Source organism: Lathamus discolor, chromosome 3 (genome assembly GCF_037157495.1).
Source record: "Lathamus discolor isolate bLatDis1 chromosome 3, bLatDis1.hap1, whole genome shotgun sequence".
NCBI classification, from domain to species: domain Eukaryota; kingdom Metazoa; phylum Chordata; class Aves; order Psittaciformes; family Psittacidae; genus Lathamus; species Lathamus discolor.
The window spans coordinates 139,471,939-139,492,433 of record NC_088886.1 but is presented as its reverse complement, the minus strand read 5'-3'; the positions used below and the strand labels follow the sequence as shown (position 1 = coordinate 139,492,433).

The 20,495-nt window shown below is 42.7% G+C and overlaps 1 protein-coding gene across 1 annotated transcript in view; it reads right to left on the bottom strand.

Moving 5' to 3' along the window:
- Window positions 1-20,495, bottom strand: part of SORCS3 (sortilin related VPS10 domain containing receptor 3) — a 306,718-nt gene that overhangs the window by 20,387 nt on the left and 265,836 nt on the right. The window contains exons 15-19 of the mRNA XM_065672945.1: window positions 19,869-19,986; window positions 18,242-18,375; window positions 13,358-13,471; window positions 11,711-11,882; window positions 5,159-5,345 (exon numbers count right to left, since the gene is read on the bottom strand). Coding sequence (XP_065529017.1) covers window positions 5,159-5,345; window positions 11,711-11,882; window positions 13,358-13,471; window positions 18,242-18,375; window positions 19,869-19,986 — 725 coding nt within the window. The remainder of the gene's footprint in view (window positions 1-5,158; window positions 5,346-11,710; window positions 11,883-13,357; window positions 13,472-18,241; window positions 18,376-19,868; window positions 19,987-20,495) is intronic.

The window sequence follows — 20,495 nt, the reverse complement described above, 5'->3', positions numbered from 1 at the left end:
TGCATGCCAGGAGTCCAGAATTAAGATGTTAGTTCCTCACCAGAAAAAAAAGTGTAAAAAATGGTGAGGTTTTGTTTGCTAGTGTGTTTAAAGATTTTACTATCTCCACTGTTTTCTTTCTCACTTAATTTTTTGATTTTACTGGTACTAAATTTCAGTTGATAACAGCTGCACTTAAATCAGTGTTACGGGGTCTTTCTGGATGCTATCTTTTAAAACACAGCAAGCTGATAGGCTATCACTGTGAGAAGGAAAGGGTAAAGCAGAAGATAAGTGAGATTTTATTTCTTTTTTTTTTAATAAAACATTAATTCTGGAAAGGAGGAAATTTGCTGGTTTTAACTAAGACGATCTTCCTGTGTTACCTCTCAGCTCCTCAAGCACAAAATAGAGACATCAATCACTTCTCCATTTACTTGGTATTACAAGGATTCTGGAGACCAAGAGCTGTTCTTTTACCGCCACAACATACAGCTCCAAGCACATAGGGCATCTAGTGTTGCTTTTGGCTACTGTGCTGGCTTCAGCAGTAGCAGTTATTTTTCTCCTTAGTAGCTAGTGCAGTGCTGTGTTTTGAGTTTTTGGCCTGGGAACAGTGCTGATAACGCTGATGTTTTCAGTTGCTGCTCAAATGTTTGGTCTGGCCAAGGACTTTCTGAGCCTCATGCTCTGCCAGGGAGGAGGGGAGGCAGGAAGGAAGCAGAGACAGGACACCTGACCCAAACTAGCCAAAGAGGTATTCCATACCACAGCACATCATGCCCAGGATGTAACGGAGAGTTACCCAGAAGTGCTGGAGACTGCAGGGTTGGAGGAGGTATTGGTAGGTGCTCGGCTGGGGGGAGTGGGGCGAGTTATTGGTCAGCTGGTGTTGAGGTGTTGTATTCTTTCATCCTGTTATATTTCTTTATCGATATTATTATTGGTGGCAGCAGTACTGATTTGTGTTATACCTTAGTTACTAAACTGTTCTTATCTCAACCCGTGGGAGTTGCATCCTTTTCGATTCTCCTCTCCGTCCCTCCAGGGGTAGAGGGAGGGAAAGAAGTTGGGGGAGTGAGTGGACGAGCTTTGTGGTTGGGTTTAAACCACGACAGCTCCTTAAAACTTCTTTCCCCAAACCCTTTCCCAAGGGGTCTCTACCAGCAAGCCACTCCTGAACTCTGCTCATAAGAGTACTCTGGGTTCTCAAGAACAGCAGATTCACCCAAATATTTTGTGGCAGTGCATGTAAGAGAAAAAACACTAGTATCTTTTATTTCCTCTAAATGAAGAGATGAGCATCTTGACAGCAGATTCCAGAAAGGTGAAATGCTGATTGACCACTAATAAATGTGCAGAGCAGAAAACTAGTGTTGGTTAAGGCCAATGAGCTTCTTTCTTCCTGTTTTTTTTTTTAGCACAGGATTCCAGCACCAGACAGATTGTATAATAAGGGCAATTTATATAGCAGGCATTTTTGTTTGTACACTTGAGATTCAAGGTCAAACCTTCTATATTGACTTGCACATCCAAATATATTAAAAGTTGAGTAATGATGTATCATTTTATTTCATTGTTAGCATGAACGTAAATGCTTCCTTGGAGAAAATGCTAATAAGTTGGCCACCTAAGAATGCTATAAAATTCAAAGGAGACATTTGAGAGGCTGAGGAAGAAAAGAGTAGAGTAGCACAACCAGGCCAAGTAACTGTCCCTTGTTGCATTTTGTTCTAAAATCCTCACCATGAAAAAGCAGTTCCTGTGAGAAAAAAATCAGATAATCCATACAAAGCTGATTGTTATTACCAGGTAACCATCACTTTTGTCAGCTAATGGCCCAAGGTGAATGAAAAAACAGTTAATGCTCTAATAACAGGTTGTTAAATGCAGCCATGATTGACTTTGAGGGAATTATGAGCATAATAAAAGCTTCAAGGAACATTGATTCCTTCACACAGGGAGCTTGAAATTAAAAAGAAGAAAATGGTTCTTGAGTTTTGGAAATTTCTGACTTGCTTCTTTTCAGCAGAAAAGCACGAAAGATAGATGGGCTAGAAGGCATTGACTGGCTAAGGGGGAACACAGACCTGGCTGTGAACACCATTAGGGCAAGACCATTTAGGTACATATAAACACAGTTAGAGCTCTCTGCACAGGAGATCTAGTAGTCTGAGAGCAGGACAAAGAACTGGGATCTTCCTGGTCTCATCCTGCATTGCACACCCTCTGTTCTCTTCTGTGTCTTTGAGGAGCCAGATTGGGGCTCTATATCCAAGTCTGCTCATGGGACAAGTGGAGGGAAATTGCATTGATCTACCAAACAGGAGGGAAAAGTCAGGGATGTATGTCACTCACATGAAATAGGAAAAGTAGCTCATCAGCCCTCAGTACGTTCATATCCCAGGAAGTATGCTCAGCATAATGCTTTTCTTTAATGAGTACAGTAAAGTCCCAAATCCAGAATAACTGACTCAAGATTAATCTAAACCTCTTGGTATTAGAATTGTATTCAAAGCACACATTTGGACTTTGTTCCAGACATTTTTTGGTCTCTGACCCTTTCAGAAAACCCCAAGAAACATTTTCAAACCTTTCTCTGTGAGGACTGCAAATCACAGAATCACAGAATCACAGAATCCCAAGGGTTGGAAGGGACCTAAAAAGATCATCTAGTCCAACCCCCCTGCAAGAGCAGGGTAACCTACAGTACATCACACAGGAACTTGTCCAGGTGGGCCTTGAATATCTCCAGTGTAGGAGACTCCACAACCCCCCTGGGCAACCTGTTCCAGTGCTCTGTCACTCTTACAGTAAAGAAGTTCTTCCTGATGTTAACGTGGAACTTCCTATGCTCCAGTTTACACCCATTGCCCCTTGTCCTATCACTGGATATCACTGAAAAAAGCCTAGCTCCATCATCCTGACACCTACCCTTTACATATTTGTAAACATTGATGAGGTCACCCCTCAGTCTCCTCTTCTCCAAGCTAAAGAGACCCAGCTCCCTCAGCCTCTCCTCATAAGGGAGATGTTCCACTCCCTTAATCATCTTTGTGGCTCTGCGCTGGACTCCTTCAAGCAAATCCCTGTCCTTCTTGAACAGAGGGGCCCAGAACTGGACACAATATTCCAGATGCGGCCTCACCAAGGCTGAGTAGAGGGGGAGGAGAACCTCTCTTGACCTACTAACCACTCCCTTTCTAATGCACCCTAAGATGCCATTTGCCTTCTTGGCCACAAGAGCACATTGCTGGCTCATGGTCATCCTCCTATCCACCAGGACCCCCAGGTCCCTTTCCCCTTCACTACTTTCCAGCAGGTCAACCCCCAACCTGTACTGGTACATGGGGTTGTTCTTCCCCAGATGCAAGACTCTACACTTGCCCTTGTTAAATTTCATCAAGTTTCTCCCCGCCCAACTCTCCAGCCTGTCCAGGTCTCGCTGAATGGCAGCACAGTCCTCTGGTGTGTCAGCCACTCCTCCCAGTTTTGTGTCATCAGCAAACTTGCTGAGGGTGCACTCAGTTCCCTCATCCAGGCCATTGATGAAAATATTAAACAGCACCGGTCCCAGCACCGACCCCTGAGGAACTCCACTAGTCACAGACCTCCAGCTAGATTCTGTGCCATTGACCACAACTCTCTGCCTTCTTCCTTTCAACCAGTTCTCGATCCACCTCACTACTTGATCGTCAAGCCCACACTTCCTTAGCTTATCTATGAGGATGCTGTGGGAGACAGTATCAAATGCCTTACTGAAATCAAGAAAAACTACATCTACCGCTCTACCATCATCCCTCCACCTAGTCACTTCCTCATAGAAGGCTATAAGGTTGGTCATACATGACTTCCCCCTCATAAAACCATGTTGGCTGTTCTTAATGACCCCCTCATCCTTGATATGCCTAGTGATGGAGTCAAGAATAAGTTGTTCCATCACCTTTCCAGGGATGGAGGTAAGGCTGACCGGTCTATAATTACCCGGGTCCTCCTTCTTGCCCTTCTTATAGATTGGTGTGACCTTTGCCATCCGCCAATCCTCAGGCACCTCGCCCGTTTCCCACGACTTACCAAAGATGATGGAAAGTGGCCTAGCAATGACCTCCGCCAGCTCCCTCAGCACCCGTGGGTGCATTCCATCCGGACCCATCGATTTACAGATGTCCAGATTGCATAGCTGATCCCTAACCCAATCCTCATCTACCAAAGCAAACTCCTCCTTTGTCCTGACTCCTTCTGGGGCTATAGAAATCCGGGGCCCTCGGCGAGAGTCTGCAGGAGTAAAGACAGAGGCAAAGAAGGCATTCAGCACCTCTGCCTTCTTTATATCCTCTGTCTCCAGGGTACCCACTTCGTTCAGCAGTGGGCCTATATTGCCTCTTGTGTTAGTTTTATTTGCTATGTATTTGAAGAAGCCCTTTCTATTGTCTTTAACCCGACTAGCAAGATTGAGTTCCAAGGAGGCCTTAGCTGTCCTAATTGCCTCCCTACATCCTCTAACAACTGTCCTATATTCCTCCCAAGCGGCCAGCCCCTCCTTCCATAATCCATAGATTCTCCTTTTCCACTTGAGTTTGCCCAGCAGCTCCTTGTTTAACCACGCCGGTCTCCTAGATCCCTTACTTGACTTCCTACTTATTGGGACGCTCCGATCCTGAGCTTGGAAGAAGCGGTCCTTGAATGCTAACCAACTATCTTGAGCCCCTTTACCGCCTAGTACACTTTCCCATGAGACTTCCCTTAGCAGTTGACTGAAGAGGCCAAAGTTGGCCCTTCGGAAATCCAGAACTGTGGCTTTGCTAGGTATTCTATTCCTCCCACACAGGATCCTAAACTCCACCATCTCATGGTCACTGCAGCCAAGGCTGCCATTGACCGTCACCACTTCGACCAAACCCTCCTTGTTGGCGAGTACTAAATCTAGCAGCGCTGCTCCCCTAGTTGGTACGTCCACCATTTGCATTAAGAAATTATCATCAATGCACTCGAGGAACCTCCTAGACTGTCCTCTTCATTCAATAAAGTTAACTTAACAAGATAGAGGTATATAAAAGTCCAAGCCTCAGGACAAGCATAAGCTGCATATGCAGGTGGGTTTGCATTTATTCTTAGGCCCCACTGAAGCTGCAGGGATTTTCAGTAAGATCATGTTTTCACTTCAGCTGGAAATACTTACAGACCACATGCAGGAAGAGGACAGCAGTGTCGGAGCCCAGGCTGTTCTCTGCATATGCCATCACCTGAAAGATTCCAGCACTCTTATAGACATGCCGGATGCCATCCTCAACAGGGCTGAAATTAGCATAGGATACTGCAATGCCATCTCCAAAATCAAGCTGAATATTTGTCCTTTGGGGATCACCCTGCAATAGAGAAGGTTGGGTTAGGAAACCGGGCTGATAAGAGTGATTTATATTACTCTCCATCCCACTTCTCAGTTCCATTTTATTAGCATACACACAAACTCGTAACTTTACCCAAAATGCCTAGCTTTGCTCTGTCAGTCCCCAAGGTGGCCAGACTTAAATCAACACCAGCTAATTATATACAAGCAATGCTTAGAATAGCTGAACATTATACCTGTAAAGAGATGCTATCTCCCCATCTTGGGTTTACAGATTTTGAGAGGGCAGATTGCTAATCATGCATATATCAAGGGGACCATATCTGAATCATCTCATGCAGTGCATGGTTGAGGACTATGTGTCACTGAGGTGGCCAGGGCTTGGCACAGCCTTTCACTGAATAGGTGATGTCCAGCAAATACCTCCACCAGGGGCAAAGAGGTGGGAGGCACCACACTGATGGTAGGCCAGATGCTAACTAGAGAGTAATTCTAACGTGCAGAGGGGAGCATCAGGAATATTCTGGATACAGGACAGTGCTTGAAGTGGCTCTCCAATATGTTCTGAAGAAACAGAACCTAGTCACTGAGATTCTCTTAGTCTAGTCTAAGCTAGTTTTCCAGGCTTCCTATATAGTCAGTGAAAGAGAGAGAAATAAAAACAGCAACAGAGCAACATATCTCAACCAAGGATAACTGAGGTAACATGAACCATCTTCTGCAAATATCCAGCCCTGTACCCTGATGATAGAGAGTCTAGATGACTAGTTTCAGCCAGACATGTAAATACAGGGTGGCTGAATTTATACAGGTTGAGTCCCACACTGAGGACTGTCAGTTTTTGTCTAATGTCAGTCACTACAGAGATAGGGCCTGGATACACATGAGAATGAAGTAGATGATGAGAAAAATCCCTTCTAGGATTACTGTCAGTGACATCTATTAAATGAAGGAGGGAACAGCAGACAAGAGATTCTAGCATTGCAGATATTGTCTAGAGGCAGCAGCTGTACTGTTTTAATTTAAGTCATGCATTAGAGCACTATATGTGAACTGTAGAAGTGTCTGTTATTTCAGTTTCTTGGAGCCTTACTTTATACTTGTTCCCAGCTGACTAAAAGTAACACAAAAAAGGCTAATTTAAACACAGCTAAACCCCACTGCAGTGATTTCACTAAACTGAAATAAAACTACTTCTCAGATTAAATCTCTGTAGCTTTCTGCATATATATAAGATGTGCTGGCCCAAGTAATTTCCTTTCATGAAAAGTCTCCACTATATTCACTATGGGTGAAGAAGATACCACTACCTTTTGGAAATGCTCCGAGCCCAAAACTGAAACCAATCCCTAGATATATTTAGGATAAAAGTATGATTCCAAAATACAAAAAAACCCCAAACAACACAAGCCCAAAACCAAACCACAAACCAATCAACCAAAAAAATTCCCTGCTCCTTAATTTAGCTTTTTTTTTTTTTTTTCTTTTTAAATACAAAATTCAGAAATATTTCATGGTCATCTCATAAACCCCATTATAGCTGTAGATGCACAGAGTCAGGATTGAAGCTATGTGCAATTCCAGTACATACTGATCTAAGTAACCATATAACCAAGAGCCAGTTCTGCAGTTCTTATGCTCTCCAATCCCTTCACCGCCAGCTCAAATCCTACAGGGTCCTACATCTACTGGGCTCACTAAAGAAGACCATTGAATTCATAGATTTCACTAAAGCCTCTGGGCCAGGTATTGCTCAAAACAAACCACGACTTCCTAGAAAAACTGAGCAGATCAGACAAAGGCAAAATAATGCCTGGATAACCACATTTTGGCAGTCCCTAAAAGTTAATACCCAAGAGCACCAGGTTTCCTCTGGGCAGTAGTTTTCAAGTTTACCTGTGTGTGGCAAAACACATGGCTTGCAGCCTAAATTCTGACTATGAACCTCACATCCATAAGTGATTTTCCATTTGGTCTGAACACATTCATACACAGCACAGATCCATTTGATTTGATCCATCATGACTTTTCATCCCAGGAGAGCCAGGATAAAGGCAGAATATTGACCATGGAAAAATAGGTCCTTTAATCACAATTAAACAGCTCACAGGCTGTTCTAACCCAAATGATCAGCAGCTGAGACCAAAAGTGCACAACAAAGGCTCCTGCAGAGACAGAAACAGCCATGAAAGGCAAGCAGCCCAGTTCTTAGCTCCCACTGACTCCAAATTCATGGGAGCTGCTGTCTTACTGGGAGTTGCCATCAGCCTGAATAAATGGCGACTGTGGCACTGACAGAGGCGGGACACTGTGTTCTTTTACTGGTCTCAGCTCTGAGAGTGCACTTCATCTTGTCCTTTGGGTGGAAACCTGGGAGCATAGACAAGAAGCCAGAATACACTGAAGCATGTCCGCTGCATAAATAATCTGGACCACAGCATGGCCCCAGTCTTTATCTTCCTATCAGGCTATGCCTGCATTAATAAATAAGTGTGTAGGAAGGGTTTTTTTCAGATGTGAATTTGCCTTAAGTGCATAGTTGGAGTCTGCAGGTAGACACCAATATACTCAATTATCACATGTAGTTTTTAAAATATGTATATTTGGATATATATCTTAGATCTATCTCCTTCCTTGCTCCATCATTTCCATTTCACAGGAGCCAGAGGAGTTTTGTCTATTGACTTGCTCAGGGCACAGTTTTCACTTCTGTCCTACTAGAACATTAGAAGTACAGTATAAACAAAAAAAAAAAAACCCATAAGGGACTAGAGTGCTAGTGATTCTAAAGCTATTTACAATAACATCCTTTTGACATTTTTTTAAGTCAATCTAAAAACCACTCTATCAGGGCAAAATTATATTCTTGGGATATTGAGTTATTTGGCAGAAAGGGTCCCATAGCTTGTTAAAACAAAACAAAACTAATAACCAAAAGCCACTTCTCAAGGGAATGTACTAAGACCACAATCTGTCTTAGTCTCATATGGCAGACACTGAACAGAGGATAAAAATATGATCTACACTGGATTAATCACTGGTGACCTTAGGCTGAAATCTCTTGCACCCATCACGGCAGCTCCTCTCTCACACCTTACAGTTCGTTCTCTTTCCTACTTCTTCCTTGCTTCTCCAACATGATTATATCTGAAATTAGAAGATGTGGAGAAGCAAGAACAGATGTTTTGTGACTAAACAGTAAGCAGATGATCTTTCCACTCAATTATGAGAGTTTGGTCTTCAATACAAAGCCATCCCATCACACTAATCATATTTTCTTTCTCCTTTTTTTATTTTCTGTAGTATATAAAATACTAAAACAAATGTGCTAGCCCCACACACGATGTCAGATATTCTGGAGTTTACAAATATGAATTAAAACAGAAATGAAGTGGAGGCATTTCAAATGGAAAGAAAAAACAAACAAAACAAAACAAAAAACCGCCCACACACATTATTCTCCATATATATTCAAAAAGCACATTTTATTGCTTTAAGCTCCATAAACTACCACAACAGAATGAGCTAGGGGTTGTCTCAAATACTGGGGTTCTGTGTGCTGAAATCAGTGAGCAGGCAAAGGGTAGTGGAATGGATTGCCGTGGAACAGCCCTTCAGAGTCATCTCCCCATCAAGACTAGCCTGGGAAAGTTTTCCTGCCTGCATGTATCACAGTCCAAATCACAGTTCAACCCCATATTTTAAAAACATACTAAAAATCATCAGTCATTCTGCATTTCTTTGTCATTTTCATGCACATATTCTGAATTACCACTGTGAACAATACTGCTAAAGAGAAATCTACAGAACCTGAGAAGTTTTCAATTAACTCTGACAAAGTCCTCATTTATTTTTGGACAGCATAAAGGTCAGTCACAACAACATGCTGAGGTTGCATACTAGAAGGTAGAAAGGAACTGATGGCAAACCACAAAGTTGCTGAGCAGGGTTAGTCTGAAACAGTAGGAAGGTTGAATGGAGACCACACAGATATACCTACAGGAAGACTTGTCAGACTGCCGTTCGGCTCACAAAGCAAGCGTAGACATAGATGCAAAACATCCCATCAGGAAACAAACTGACCAGAGAAAGTGAAGGGAACCAGGAATGAATCTGTATGACAGCAAGGTGTGTAATAAGTAAGAGTTCTACAGAAATCGTTTCTTCCAGCTAACAAGGAAGAATGCCACTTTGATGACAATTCATTTTTCTCAAGTTCACGCTGAAAGACTGGAATACTTTTGGCCAGAATCATAGAATTGTAGAATGGTTTGGGTTGGAAGGGACCTTAACGGTCATATGGTTCCAACCACCCTGCAGGGACACCTTCAACTAGACCACAATATTCCAAGCCCTATCCACCCTGGCCTTGAACACCACCAGTTCCATACTTTCAGTGAAAATCTCAATGTTCTTTTACCTTTTCCCTTAAAAAAAAAAAAAAATTTATTCTTTTAAGAAACAAACCTAACACACAACTCTCTGTGGAATAAGCTGTTCACCCACAAAGACATGTTCTTGAAAATGTTCTTCCCTTAGAAAAAAAACTGTTTCAATGAAATGTTTTTCTAACTATCCTTATTTTTCAACAAAGGACGTGAAGTGAACGCCCTCACATATTTTTTCAGCTGCCTCTTCAATCTCTAAAGCCTTGTAAAGACTCCACTCTTCAGCTACCTTGACTGCTGCCTTATTCTCCATCTGTTTATCATTCTTTGTACGCAGCAGTTCCGCTTGAGTTCCTTAATAAATTACTATTAGATTCCTAATTTTTAGATTATGTCTATTCTTTTAGGAACTCCCACTCAGACTGTCTACAGAAATCGTCTTACCATGTCAAGCCTGCAGAACATAAGAGAATCAGCCAGGTAGACAAGAAATCCCCTTTGTATAAAAGCAGAACATGCATGAACTTCTGAGGAAGTATGTAAAGAGGCCCTGTCAGATTAATGTGGTCCCAAAGAAACAGTTACTGTATAAGAATTTAAATTAATAGAAGAGCATGTATTAAAAAAAATAAATAAATAAAAAACAAGGTATTGTGAGAAAAAAATTCTCCATGGCAGATGCTCAGATTTACAACAGCTTCTTCTTTTCTAGAAGGTCTAAGTTGCCAATGGAGGCTACTTCTGAGCCTGGGAGGAGAAGGGGCATAAGGCTTGCAATGTTTCTAGCATATTTTCCTCAGAGACTTAATGCTGCTTGTAGTCAGAGAGTACTGAGGAGACAGCCATCCAGTCTGTCCTTGCTGTTGTTATTGCTACTCTCATGACCATGACATGGCTGGCTCCCAGCTGTCTCCAGGTACTGTACCAAAATGAAGTACACAGGACAGAGTAGATGACAAAATGTACTTGTGGTTCTCTAACATCACCTCACTCCCTGACTGTCTCTCCTGAGACACCAAAAGATGTTAGAAGTGATGTTGCGAATTGACTGTTTTGTTTAACCAGAAAACAGATGTAACACAATACATTGTGGGAAAATCACTGTTGGACCTCCAATGTCACATTTCACAGGCAGTCAGAAGCCATCAGGGAAACGCAGCAGCTGCAAATACAGCAGGGCTTTTTGGGGTGCAGTTACATATATCCCTAAACACCAAATCAAATCACAGACAAGAAGAGGCATACAAACACTTAAAACACCTCCTGTCAGCCTGAATGCATACCAAGTTCTTTCCAACTATCCACAGAGCCAAAAGCCTCGGTGATCAAGGCTGCACCATACATGTTTCCCAGAGGGGTACCTGACTCAGAGAGATCACCAGAAGTGCCTCAATATTGTGATGCTTCAGGCACCAGCATGGCCCAGTATCACTTACATTACTGTTGGCTATAGACAGAATCATACCAATAAATAAATAAAACAGATACAGGCTGGGCTTCTCAGAGGTGGTTTGAGGAGGCTCAATTACTACTGCAAAACAACTATGTCCCTCACTGCTCCCCATGAGTCTGAAAATATTCCCTGCTGTTTTTAACCTTTCCCAGCAAAGATTCAGCTAAAGCTTCTCATCCCAGAAACAGAATTATTAAGCATAGAGACACTGTTTCTGCCTCATAAACTCCATAAACTGCAGTTCACTGGAGGCAGCAAGAAGCTAATGGGGAGGTTTATTTTTTACCAGGTCTATCTTTCTTCAGTGTAGGCTTCACCATCACTGACAGACACGATAACCAGCCAAGTACTCTTTTAGCTTGGCCCAATGGGATTTTTTTGTCTGTTTTGCTTATAGCCCTTTCATTAATCCTCCTAAACCTCAGGTGTGGTCATTTCATGACCCCGCCCAATTGCTTTTTTCCTCTCAGCAGCTTGACAGGTGAAGGAAAAGAATGCCACTCTTGGCATGCAGTGAAAAGTTTGCTGAGACCACTAAGGTACCTCTTCCATAAGGATGATGAAGGTGGCATTGTGTCCCTGCTCCGTGACCAACTTTCCGTCAGTAGTGACGATGTGCAGTCCACGAGGTGCTTTTCCAGGGCACTTCTCCACCTTGGCCATGTACTTCTCTCGCAAGCCATCTGTGCAGTTGTTAGACACAATCCTTCGGTACCTGGGGAACAATAACAGAAGGAGATTGGGCTTAGGCAGTGGGCAGAAAAGTTGCTTTTGTTTTTGTTTTGTTTCTCAATAATAATTCATGTGCTTTTTCAAAGGCTAACTGCCTGCAAGACTCCTTCACTGAAAAGGAGAATCAAAGAAACCTATAGCTTTATTAAATTGGAGAAAGCCAAACAAATCACAGTGCAACCTTCTCCACAGATTCTCAGCAGCATAGCTGAGAAAAGACACACATTGTGGAGGTGAACTACTCTGCACTGCTAAAAGGTAGAGAACTCCTCCAACTCCCCATGCCTGCAGGATTGCACACTGCATCCCAGTTTTTTAATTATGCTTTTTATTATATTTTGTCTGCCTCTGCTCAAAGGCACTGTGAACGAAGAGCTTTGTCCAGTCTAATTTTTAAACAGTTCAACAAATGGGTTTTTCTCTTAGCTTTTCTTGGAGGAGCTTAGCTAACTATCAAGACACTTGGCTGTTCCTAATGTTGAGGAGGAGGATTAACCCTTGCTGCTGATTTCACAGTAAAAATAGGGATTGGTTAAGAATACACAGACCCCAGCTACTTTCTTCTTGCTCTCTGTCAAGGCTGCAAGCAGTTGTACTGGCCAGGGATCCTGTAATTATATCACATATTTAAGGCAAACTTTCAGCTGAAAGGGGGTCTCTGAAGTTGAGTGACTCCAGACTGCCAGCAGCTTCACTTTATTCAGCCACTCATATCAACCAGCCACAAACAACCCTGTCATAACAATACAGCATGCAGGACCCATGACTCAGAAGCAGCCCTACAAAGTCTTCAGGGCCTGCACTGCCTGCAAAGAATATCTCAGTTTTACACCAGCCAGTGTAACCAGAGTTTCAGAGTACTACCTTCACAATGGAATAGCATTTGCAAAACAATCTTACCATAATAAACCAACAGTTGCCATAGGTTCTGGGTAAAACCAAGAGAAACTAGCACATGTAGCTTGTCTGAAATCACAAAGCGTTCTATATACAAAGCGAAAATGGCAGAGGGGTGGAAGGGGAAAGAGGCTAAAAATTGTCTGTTTGAGCCTTCCCAGAAGGGAAGCTTCTATAAAAAGGAGCTGTAAGATACAAAGAGGTTCAATGAAAACCAGTGTGAAATATCTCAAACTTGTCCTTTTGAATGTTCAGCTGTCTCTCAGATACACCTTCCTGATTTGTTTTAATTTTGCAGCAAAGGAGAGCTTCAAGTCTATGCTTCAGGGATCATACATCACTTGACAACAATACAGTATCTACATGTCACTTATGTTAATGTGCTTCTCCCTATCTCTGAGGAATGAGGCAATGCTCCACACAGATGCTGCTGTAAACATTATTACTTCATGAATAAGACTGAAAAAGAGCCAGATGGGATGCAGACAAAAAAGAACCATCCCGGTTCTTTTGTCTACTTCAAGGTCACCAAACTGCAGCGAGATTGCAAGTTTCACTTACCCAGTGCTGTTCAAGTAGCTCTGACCCATGCTGCACTCCTTGGACAGGGAGGACGGGCTGAACCAGAAGGCTGGGACACAATGATTGTTGCTGTGTCTCTCGTACCCATAGTCACTATGGAGATAAGTCATGAGTGCATCACTCTACCCATTCACTAGATTTAGCTCAGACTTTTAGCTGATGTTTTTGCTCTCCAAAGCAACTGTGTGCTAGTAGCTCTCTGCTGGATGGCATGACATGATGGACTGGGCTCATTCAAAGACAAAGTGCTTAATCTGCTTGAGAGGCAGGACACAGTTCACAGAAGGTATGCAATACCTGACACCACCAGAACTACCAACCTTGCAAAGCACTGGGGGACTTATGTTTCATTTGGCAACAAAACATGGGCAGAGATTTGGGAAGGAAATTTTGTTAACTTCTTTTTCTGTTAACCCCTAATAATTTCACTTGTTGTGTTCTTTTGGTTTGCTCGCAATTTGCAGTCTTAGTTTCAGAAAAAACAGGTTAATTCCAAGGTCTAATACCACTTTTTCTCAACAGAGCAGTTAGGAATATAAAACACTAGGAGCACTTCCTGAGCAACTAGCCAAGGTATGTATATTTACATACGTTAATGGCCTCCCTGCTCTTTAACTGAGCTATGACTGGCCCAAAAGAAAATTATAGCCAGTGTTTTTCCAATACTAAACTACAACAGAGCCAACCTGGTAGCCTAAGGATTACATGGTATTGTGTCACATGGGGAAGGTAATCCAGGGTATTGATGCTTCCTTGGACCACCAAGGAGTAGAAATGTACACAACCACATCCAAGATTTCTTTTTACAGCTGCCTTTGCATGCCAGCAATAGGATTAATCCAAAGCTTTCCATAAGTTCTAATAGGCTCTGGATCCGGTTTCTATGCGTAGCCTTTATTGGCAGGCTGGATACAAGGGCAAATAAAAAGAGATTCTGGATTTTTGCCTGAAGCAAGTTAACAAATGCCAAAAACCTAAATCTCTGTGGAAACACAGACACTACAGAAGCCACTGCCTTGAAAGCTCTCTGTGCTCTTTAGGACACTCTGAGTTTTATTCTTCCCCTATTCAGAGCCTGCTTTGCCAACAGGAAGACTCTCGGAAGAGCTTTGGTGAGACTAAACTGTGCTATGTCCCCAGAGATCCAGGCTGCTGCTGTTCCTTTCTTAGAGGGTAAAAATCCTGCAAGCTACTTTAAAAGGTTTGGAGATTCCCTAATGCTCTTTCTCTCAACATTCAATTTAATCATTCTCAGTGGGTCCGACCTGCACAGTCAAAAATGCCTGGCAGTGACTTGGTAATTAAAAATATTCAGGAGGAGCTGTACTTCGCCCCAAAGAAGAAAAGAGCTGCATAAATATTTAATAAAATTAAAGACAACATTGCTGTATGCCCTCAAGGTTCTGTGCTTGTTCATTAACTTCTGGTAAATGTATATTAAAACCCTGCATGCTGCCCACCTTCCTTCTCATAAGCCCCAGGGTTTGCATAAGTTAAGGAAATAATCAAGTCCAGCTGCTGTGCTGTCTTTCTCTGGAAAGCTATCTTGACAGTGTAAATAAAAAAGCAGGAGGAGGGAAAAGAAAGATCAGCGAGCACTTTAATAACACTTCCAAGTTCCTTCTGCCATTCTCTCTGTCAGAAAAAGGCCAGGGTTTGCTTCTGGAAATGACTGCAAGGGTTGGCAGGAGTCACCCCTGATCTTGACTCATGAGGATTTGTTGAACTGGGGCCCTGGATGATGATTTCTGCCCCCAAAACTCAGACCAGCCTTATATCTAACAGCAGGAAACAGATAGCACTGTAATATGAGGCAGACAGGGGCAAGGCTCCTATGACCAAATGGGAGGGAGCACAGCACTCACAGCTTGTGCCCTAGGGCTCCTGCAGTGATTTGTCCTGTTTGTACAGCTCCTGAAGGCAAGTGTCATCACACCTTGTAGCATGGGATGCTGTGACCAGACCAACATCCAAACCTACTTACTAGGGAAGCAGATAGCCTGTTGTTGGGACCTGCTGGTCAGTGTACTCACACAACCCCAGCTGTCAGCCCTCCTCCTTCTTTCCCTAACACTCCATAGGACCTGTTCACACATGAGAACAGTTCACACACACTGACAGGCCAGTCAGTGCTTCCAAGAACAACTGACAACTGTGAATCCCGCCAGAAAAGGCTGAGATCTTTCCTTTTCAAAAGCATCGAGTGAAAGAGTCAGAGCTATCCTTCCAGCTGTAGATACTTACAGTGGGGACCTATCTCCTTTTCTCAGATTGAGATCCAAAAGAAGGCAGATGAATCATATTCTAGAATAACCTGTATCCTGCCACTGACTAAATAGTGGTCTTATCCTTTAGAAGTCACAAGTCAGAGCAGATGAGTCCACTCTTCCTCTTTGTTAGTTGTTTCTAAGATAATCGAGCTTTGTGCCCATTTCCAGCACCTCTAGTATTTTCTTCAAATTGATAGCCCCACACCTTCTTCCAGTCAGCCCTTAAGACTAGCAGCAAAATGGACCCTTAAACCGAAGGTGGTTCTTCTGATTCTCCATCACCAGCTACAACAATTTTGCATTCGGAACCCAGTTAATAATTCTGTTGGCAGTGCAAAGTCTGAAACAAAAGTCAGACTGCTATCCTCTAACTGCATTTCCTCTGCAGGACTGACAAGGTTAACAGCAATATCCTCTCATGTTAGTGGGAAAGTTAAGCAAAAATGATACTGAATTCATGCAAGGAACGTATCAATTGATTGAAAAAGTGCATTCTGATGCAGATCCTTCTCAAGGCAGAAGAGCACTTCAGGCCAATTTAGCTACCACAGTTTTCAACCTACAGCTTACAAAAGGCAAGTTTCAGTGAAAATAGAAAGGTGGTGAGGCACGAAGCTGGAAGAAAAAAAAAAAAAAAAAAGAGTGAGCAAATTCACAGGCATCTCTGGAGATTGGTGCTTGGTTCAGCTCAGAGGCATATGCCAATGCCAAGGGCAGATACTGCAGGACAAGAAAGCTAGTTCATCCTGCAAATTCTCATGATGAGAACAAAAGGGAAAAGATCTCCGAAATCAAGCTAAGGAGTCTCAGATGTAATTTTTGCATTAGGAACAAATTAAACATCCATCCAGATAAGATTAAAATCTCTGCTCTATATCCCTGAACCTCTCTTAAAGAAAAATTACAGCAATATTCCCTGCTGTATACTGGGCCGCATCAAAAGGAGTGTGACCAGCAGGTCGAAGGAGGTGATCCTGCCCCTCTACTCTACTCTCGTGAGACCTCACCTGGAGTATTGTGTGCAGTTCTGGTGTCCTCAACATAAAAAGGACATGGAACTATTGGAACAAGTGCAGAGGAGGCCACGAGGATGATCAGGGGACTGGAGCACCTCCCCTATGAAGACAGGCTGAGGAAGTTGGGGCTGTTCAGCCTGGAGAAGAGAAGGCTGCGTGGGGACCTAATAGCAGCCTTCCAGTATCTGAAGGGGGCCTATAGGGATGCTGGGGAGGGACTCTTCCTCAGGGACTGTAGTGACAGGACAAGGGGTAATGGGTTCAAACTTAAACAAGGGAAGTTTAGATTGGATATAAGGAGGAAGTTCTTTCCTGTTAGGGTGGTGAGGCACTGGAATGGGTTGCCCAGAGAGGCTGTGAGTGCTCCATCCGTGGCAGTGTTCAAGTCCAGGTTGTACTGAGTCTTGGGTGACATGGTCTAGTGTGAGGCATCTCTGCCCATGGCAGCGGGGCTGGAACTAGATGATCTTAAGGTTCTTTCCAACCCAAAGCATTCTATGATTCTAATATTGAAGAAAACACTCTGGTCTATATTTTTGTTCATTTTCCTGAGCTTCAGTGTGTCCATGTTCTAAAAAGAAGTTGAGTCTCAGCTGTGCAGATCTCATACCTCACACCTCTTCGGGAAGGATTCAAAAGGAAGCAAAATTTCCAGGAATCACACTGCTACTGAATTCAGACGCTGATCCTGATAACCTACTACAGAAATGAAAATGTTTTCTCGGCTGATCTGCCTTCAGGATATTTTGAACTCCATTTAAATGACATTCTGATCATTTAAGCTCAAGAATCACACCTACTGACAGTCTTAAATCTTTGCAATATTGCCTATCACAGGTTCCCTGTAGGAATCCCTCATTCAGAGATCCTGATTGTTATACATGTTCCCATCTCCTTTCCCTGATTGTCAAGCAATATCAAGCAGTGGTTCATTTTTCCCCTATTTTATTTTTAAGCTGTTTTGAAAGTGACCTTAAAGCAGTTTGGAAGTTACAGCCCCATTAAGTTAGGTACACCAATATTTATGCAAAACAAGTAGCTATGTCTGAGATGGTTGGGCTGTATAGCCATGTCACAGAAGTCTTTTCAGAAAATTTCTCAATAAAGCATTGCTAAAAAGCAACAAATGGTTCCCAGAAATTTAAAGGAATAATGGTAAAAATGTGCACATTTTGCTAGCTTACTCCCTAGGTATCCAATGACCCTGAAAGTAAGGACAGAAATTCCCTCTTTCGCCTGTAAGGGACATGCTTTGGACCAGAGAAGAGCCCCAGCTACCGCTCTTCTAGAATGATGGACCAAAAAAAAAAAAGCCAATCAGTACTTGATACTTTCTGCTTTTGAATTCCAGGTTTGGATTTCTCATGGAGATTAACAAATCTCTGCCACAGACGAAAGGGATACCTTCCCTCACACAAGAGGCATGGGGATCACATCTGTGCTATATGATACTATCACAGCCACAAAGATGCATGAGAACCAGTATCTTTGCAAGGTTTTCTGTCTGGGCAGTAGCTCAGCCACTGAAAATGCAACAAGAACAGTCCCCACGAAAGTCCCCAGAGCCACATACTCACCACTCAAAGTCCCCTTGACTGCAGACACATGGTTCAGACACAACAGTTTGGGAATAGTCCCTGCCCAGGGAACACTGGGCTCCAGGCTTGCGTTTTTTATAGATCTTCCTCTCTCCCATGACACAAGGCTCTCCCTTCAGCAGCCAAGAAGAAATAGGAGAAAAAAAAGCAGAATTATGGTGGCAGCTGGTCCCTAAATGGAACATTTTGTCAAAAGATACAAAAGGCAAGTAAGAAATTACTACTGGGAGAACTGGGATCTAAGAGCATAGCTCCCATTTGTGGCTCTGCAAACCTGAAAGCCACCTTGGGAGGACCCTAAGCATTGAGCTGGTATGACAATGTGTCCAAAAAGCCTGAGTGCCCAGGCCATCACACCCACTTAAGCCATATTTCAAAAGGCATCCACCAATGTTTTTAGTGCTATGAATTATCCTGAAAAGACAATGTGAATATATTCCAGGGTTTTTTTCATATGACAGAAGCAATGAAAGAAGTGGCCAAGCTCAAGACCCAGGGCAGGGACAAAATCTAGGGGTAGAATCCAGGACTCCTGTGTTCCCTCCTCTTTCCTTGATAGACCTGGCTTTGTTATAGGCCTCAAATAATTTTGATGGCATGTTACACTGAGCTTTTTGAACAGAAAGGTTACTACGGGGAGTAGCCAGTCTAAAAGAAACATTTGACATTTGGGTGAGTTGCTATAAACAGAAACTTCTCTGATGCAGAAATAATTTGCGTGCAAGTAAGGAAAAAGGACAACACCTAATTAAAATACTTCTCTTTCCCATCAGTGATTCCCAAGATGGCAGCCATGCTACGCATCTTCCCTTTTCTTTCCTCTAAATTATTTTCATATATTCAATTCTATGACTTCAGTTATCTAATACAACCTTGCCAAATTAATGCTCATTTCCAATGCATGGATTTCATTCAGAAACATCTCAATGCCAACAGTTCTGGCTCTGGTTATGCTGCCCTGCAGGGAGTGGGACATTGCACTGGTGGCCAGTAACCCATAAGTAATCTTCCGAGCTGAGCTCTCTCAGTTCTAGTGTCTTCAGTACCGAAATGTATCCAACATGAAAATAAGCCAGAAGGTATGAAAAGCAAAGCATGTATCCTCGAATAAAATGAAATAATTTAGTCTTCTCTGGTGTCTTTTATTCAAGGGCTCCCCAGAGTTTTGCAGACACCTGCAGGACTTGCAGGATGAATAAATGTTTTTATTTTCATTTTTGAATAGAGAAAATAAAGGCAAAGTGAAAGAAAATTATTTTCATGAGTCACTGACAGAGCTACAAAAAGTTCAGTGTCTCCTACAAATTCAGTCACAAGGTGAGGTTTTACATTGCCCTGAGCAGTGAGGGCACTGCAGCTGGTGCAGTGGAATATTTTCATACAAGGAGAAGTTAACAGTCTCCCTGACTTGCCCAGAGAATTCTGGCCCTGTGTTTATTCATACATATGCTTCAGGAGAAGTAAAGCGGTAATGGGTTACAACTGTGACTTGAGGGATGCAAAAAATCCATATGATCTGCTGAAAAGAACAAGTACATTCCTACCTGGCAACACAGAGTATGGGAAAAGGAACCTTCATCACCCTCCCCCTACACAGTGAGAGTACCTGATTGTGCAGATGCCAGGTTTGGTAGTCATCTTTGTTACACCTTCGGTTGAAGATTGACTTGTAGTCCACCTTGACCAGCTGCCATTCAGAACGAAGACTGAAGTGCCCAAAAACTCTGTGGATGGGAGAGAAAAAAAAAGAAAGAACTAAAGTCAGCCAGAGGTACGCTTCCATTAAGCAAATAACTTCTCACGAATCTCCTCTGCAGAAAGCAATGCACAGCTGTGGAGCTTGATGTCAGAGATCCCGTTCCTATAACATCTTAGGATTGTTTAGCCTTCTCCTGACACCTTGTATAGCCTGTGTTGGAAGGCCTTCCATGTCTCTAGTACTGAGCACAATGGACCTTGGCTCTAATACAGACAGCTAGGTATCACTCAAGAACAATAAAAAAACAGACTAAAAAGTAATGTGCATAATGTCAAGGGAGCTATTCTGATGAATACATGGGTTTAGTTGTCTAAAAACCAAGCCTTTCTTAGCTGACTCAGTTTCTTTACTGCTGAACTTTCATGTTGCACAAACTTACTACTTAATGAATTGTAAAATAATTACCGGAAATAACATAATTGGGATATAGACTGTAGGCAAGCGATCTGCAAAGACAGCAACATCCCTTCCACC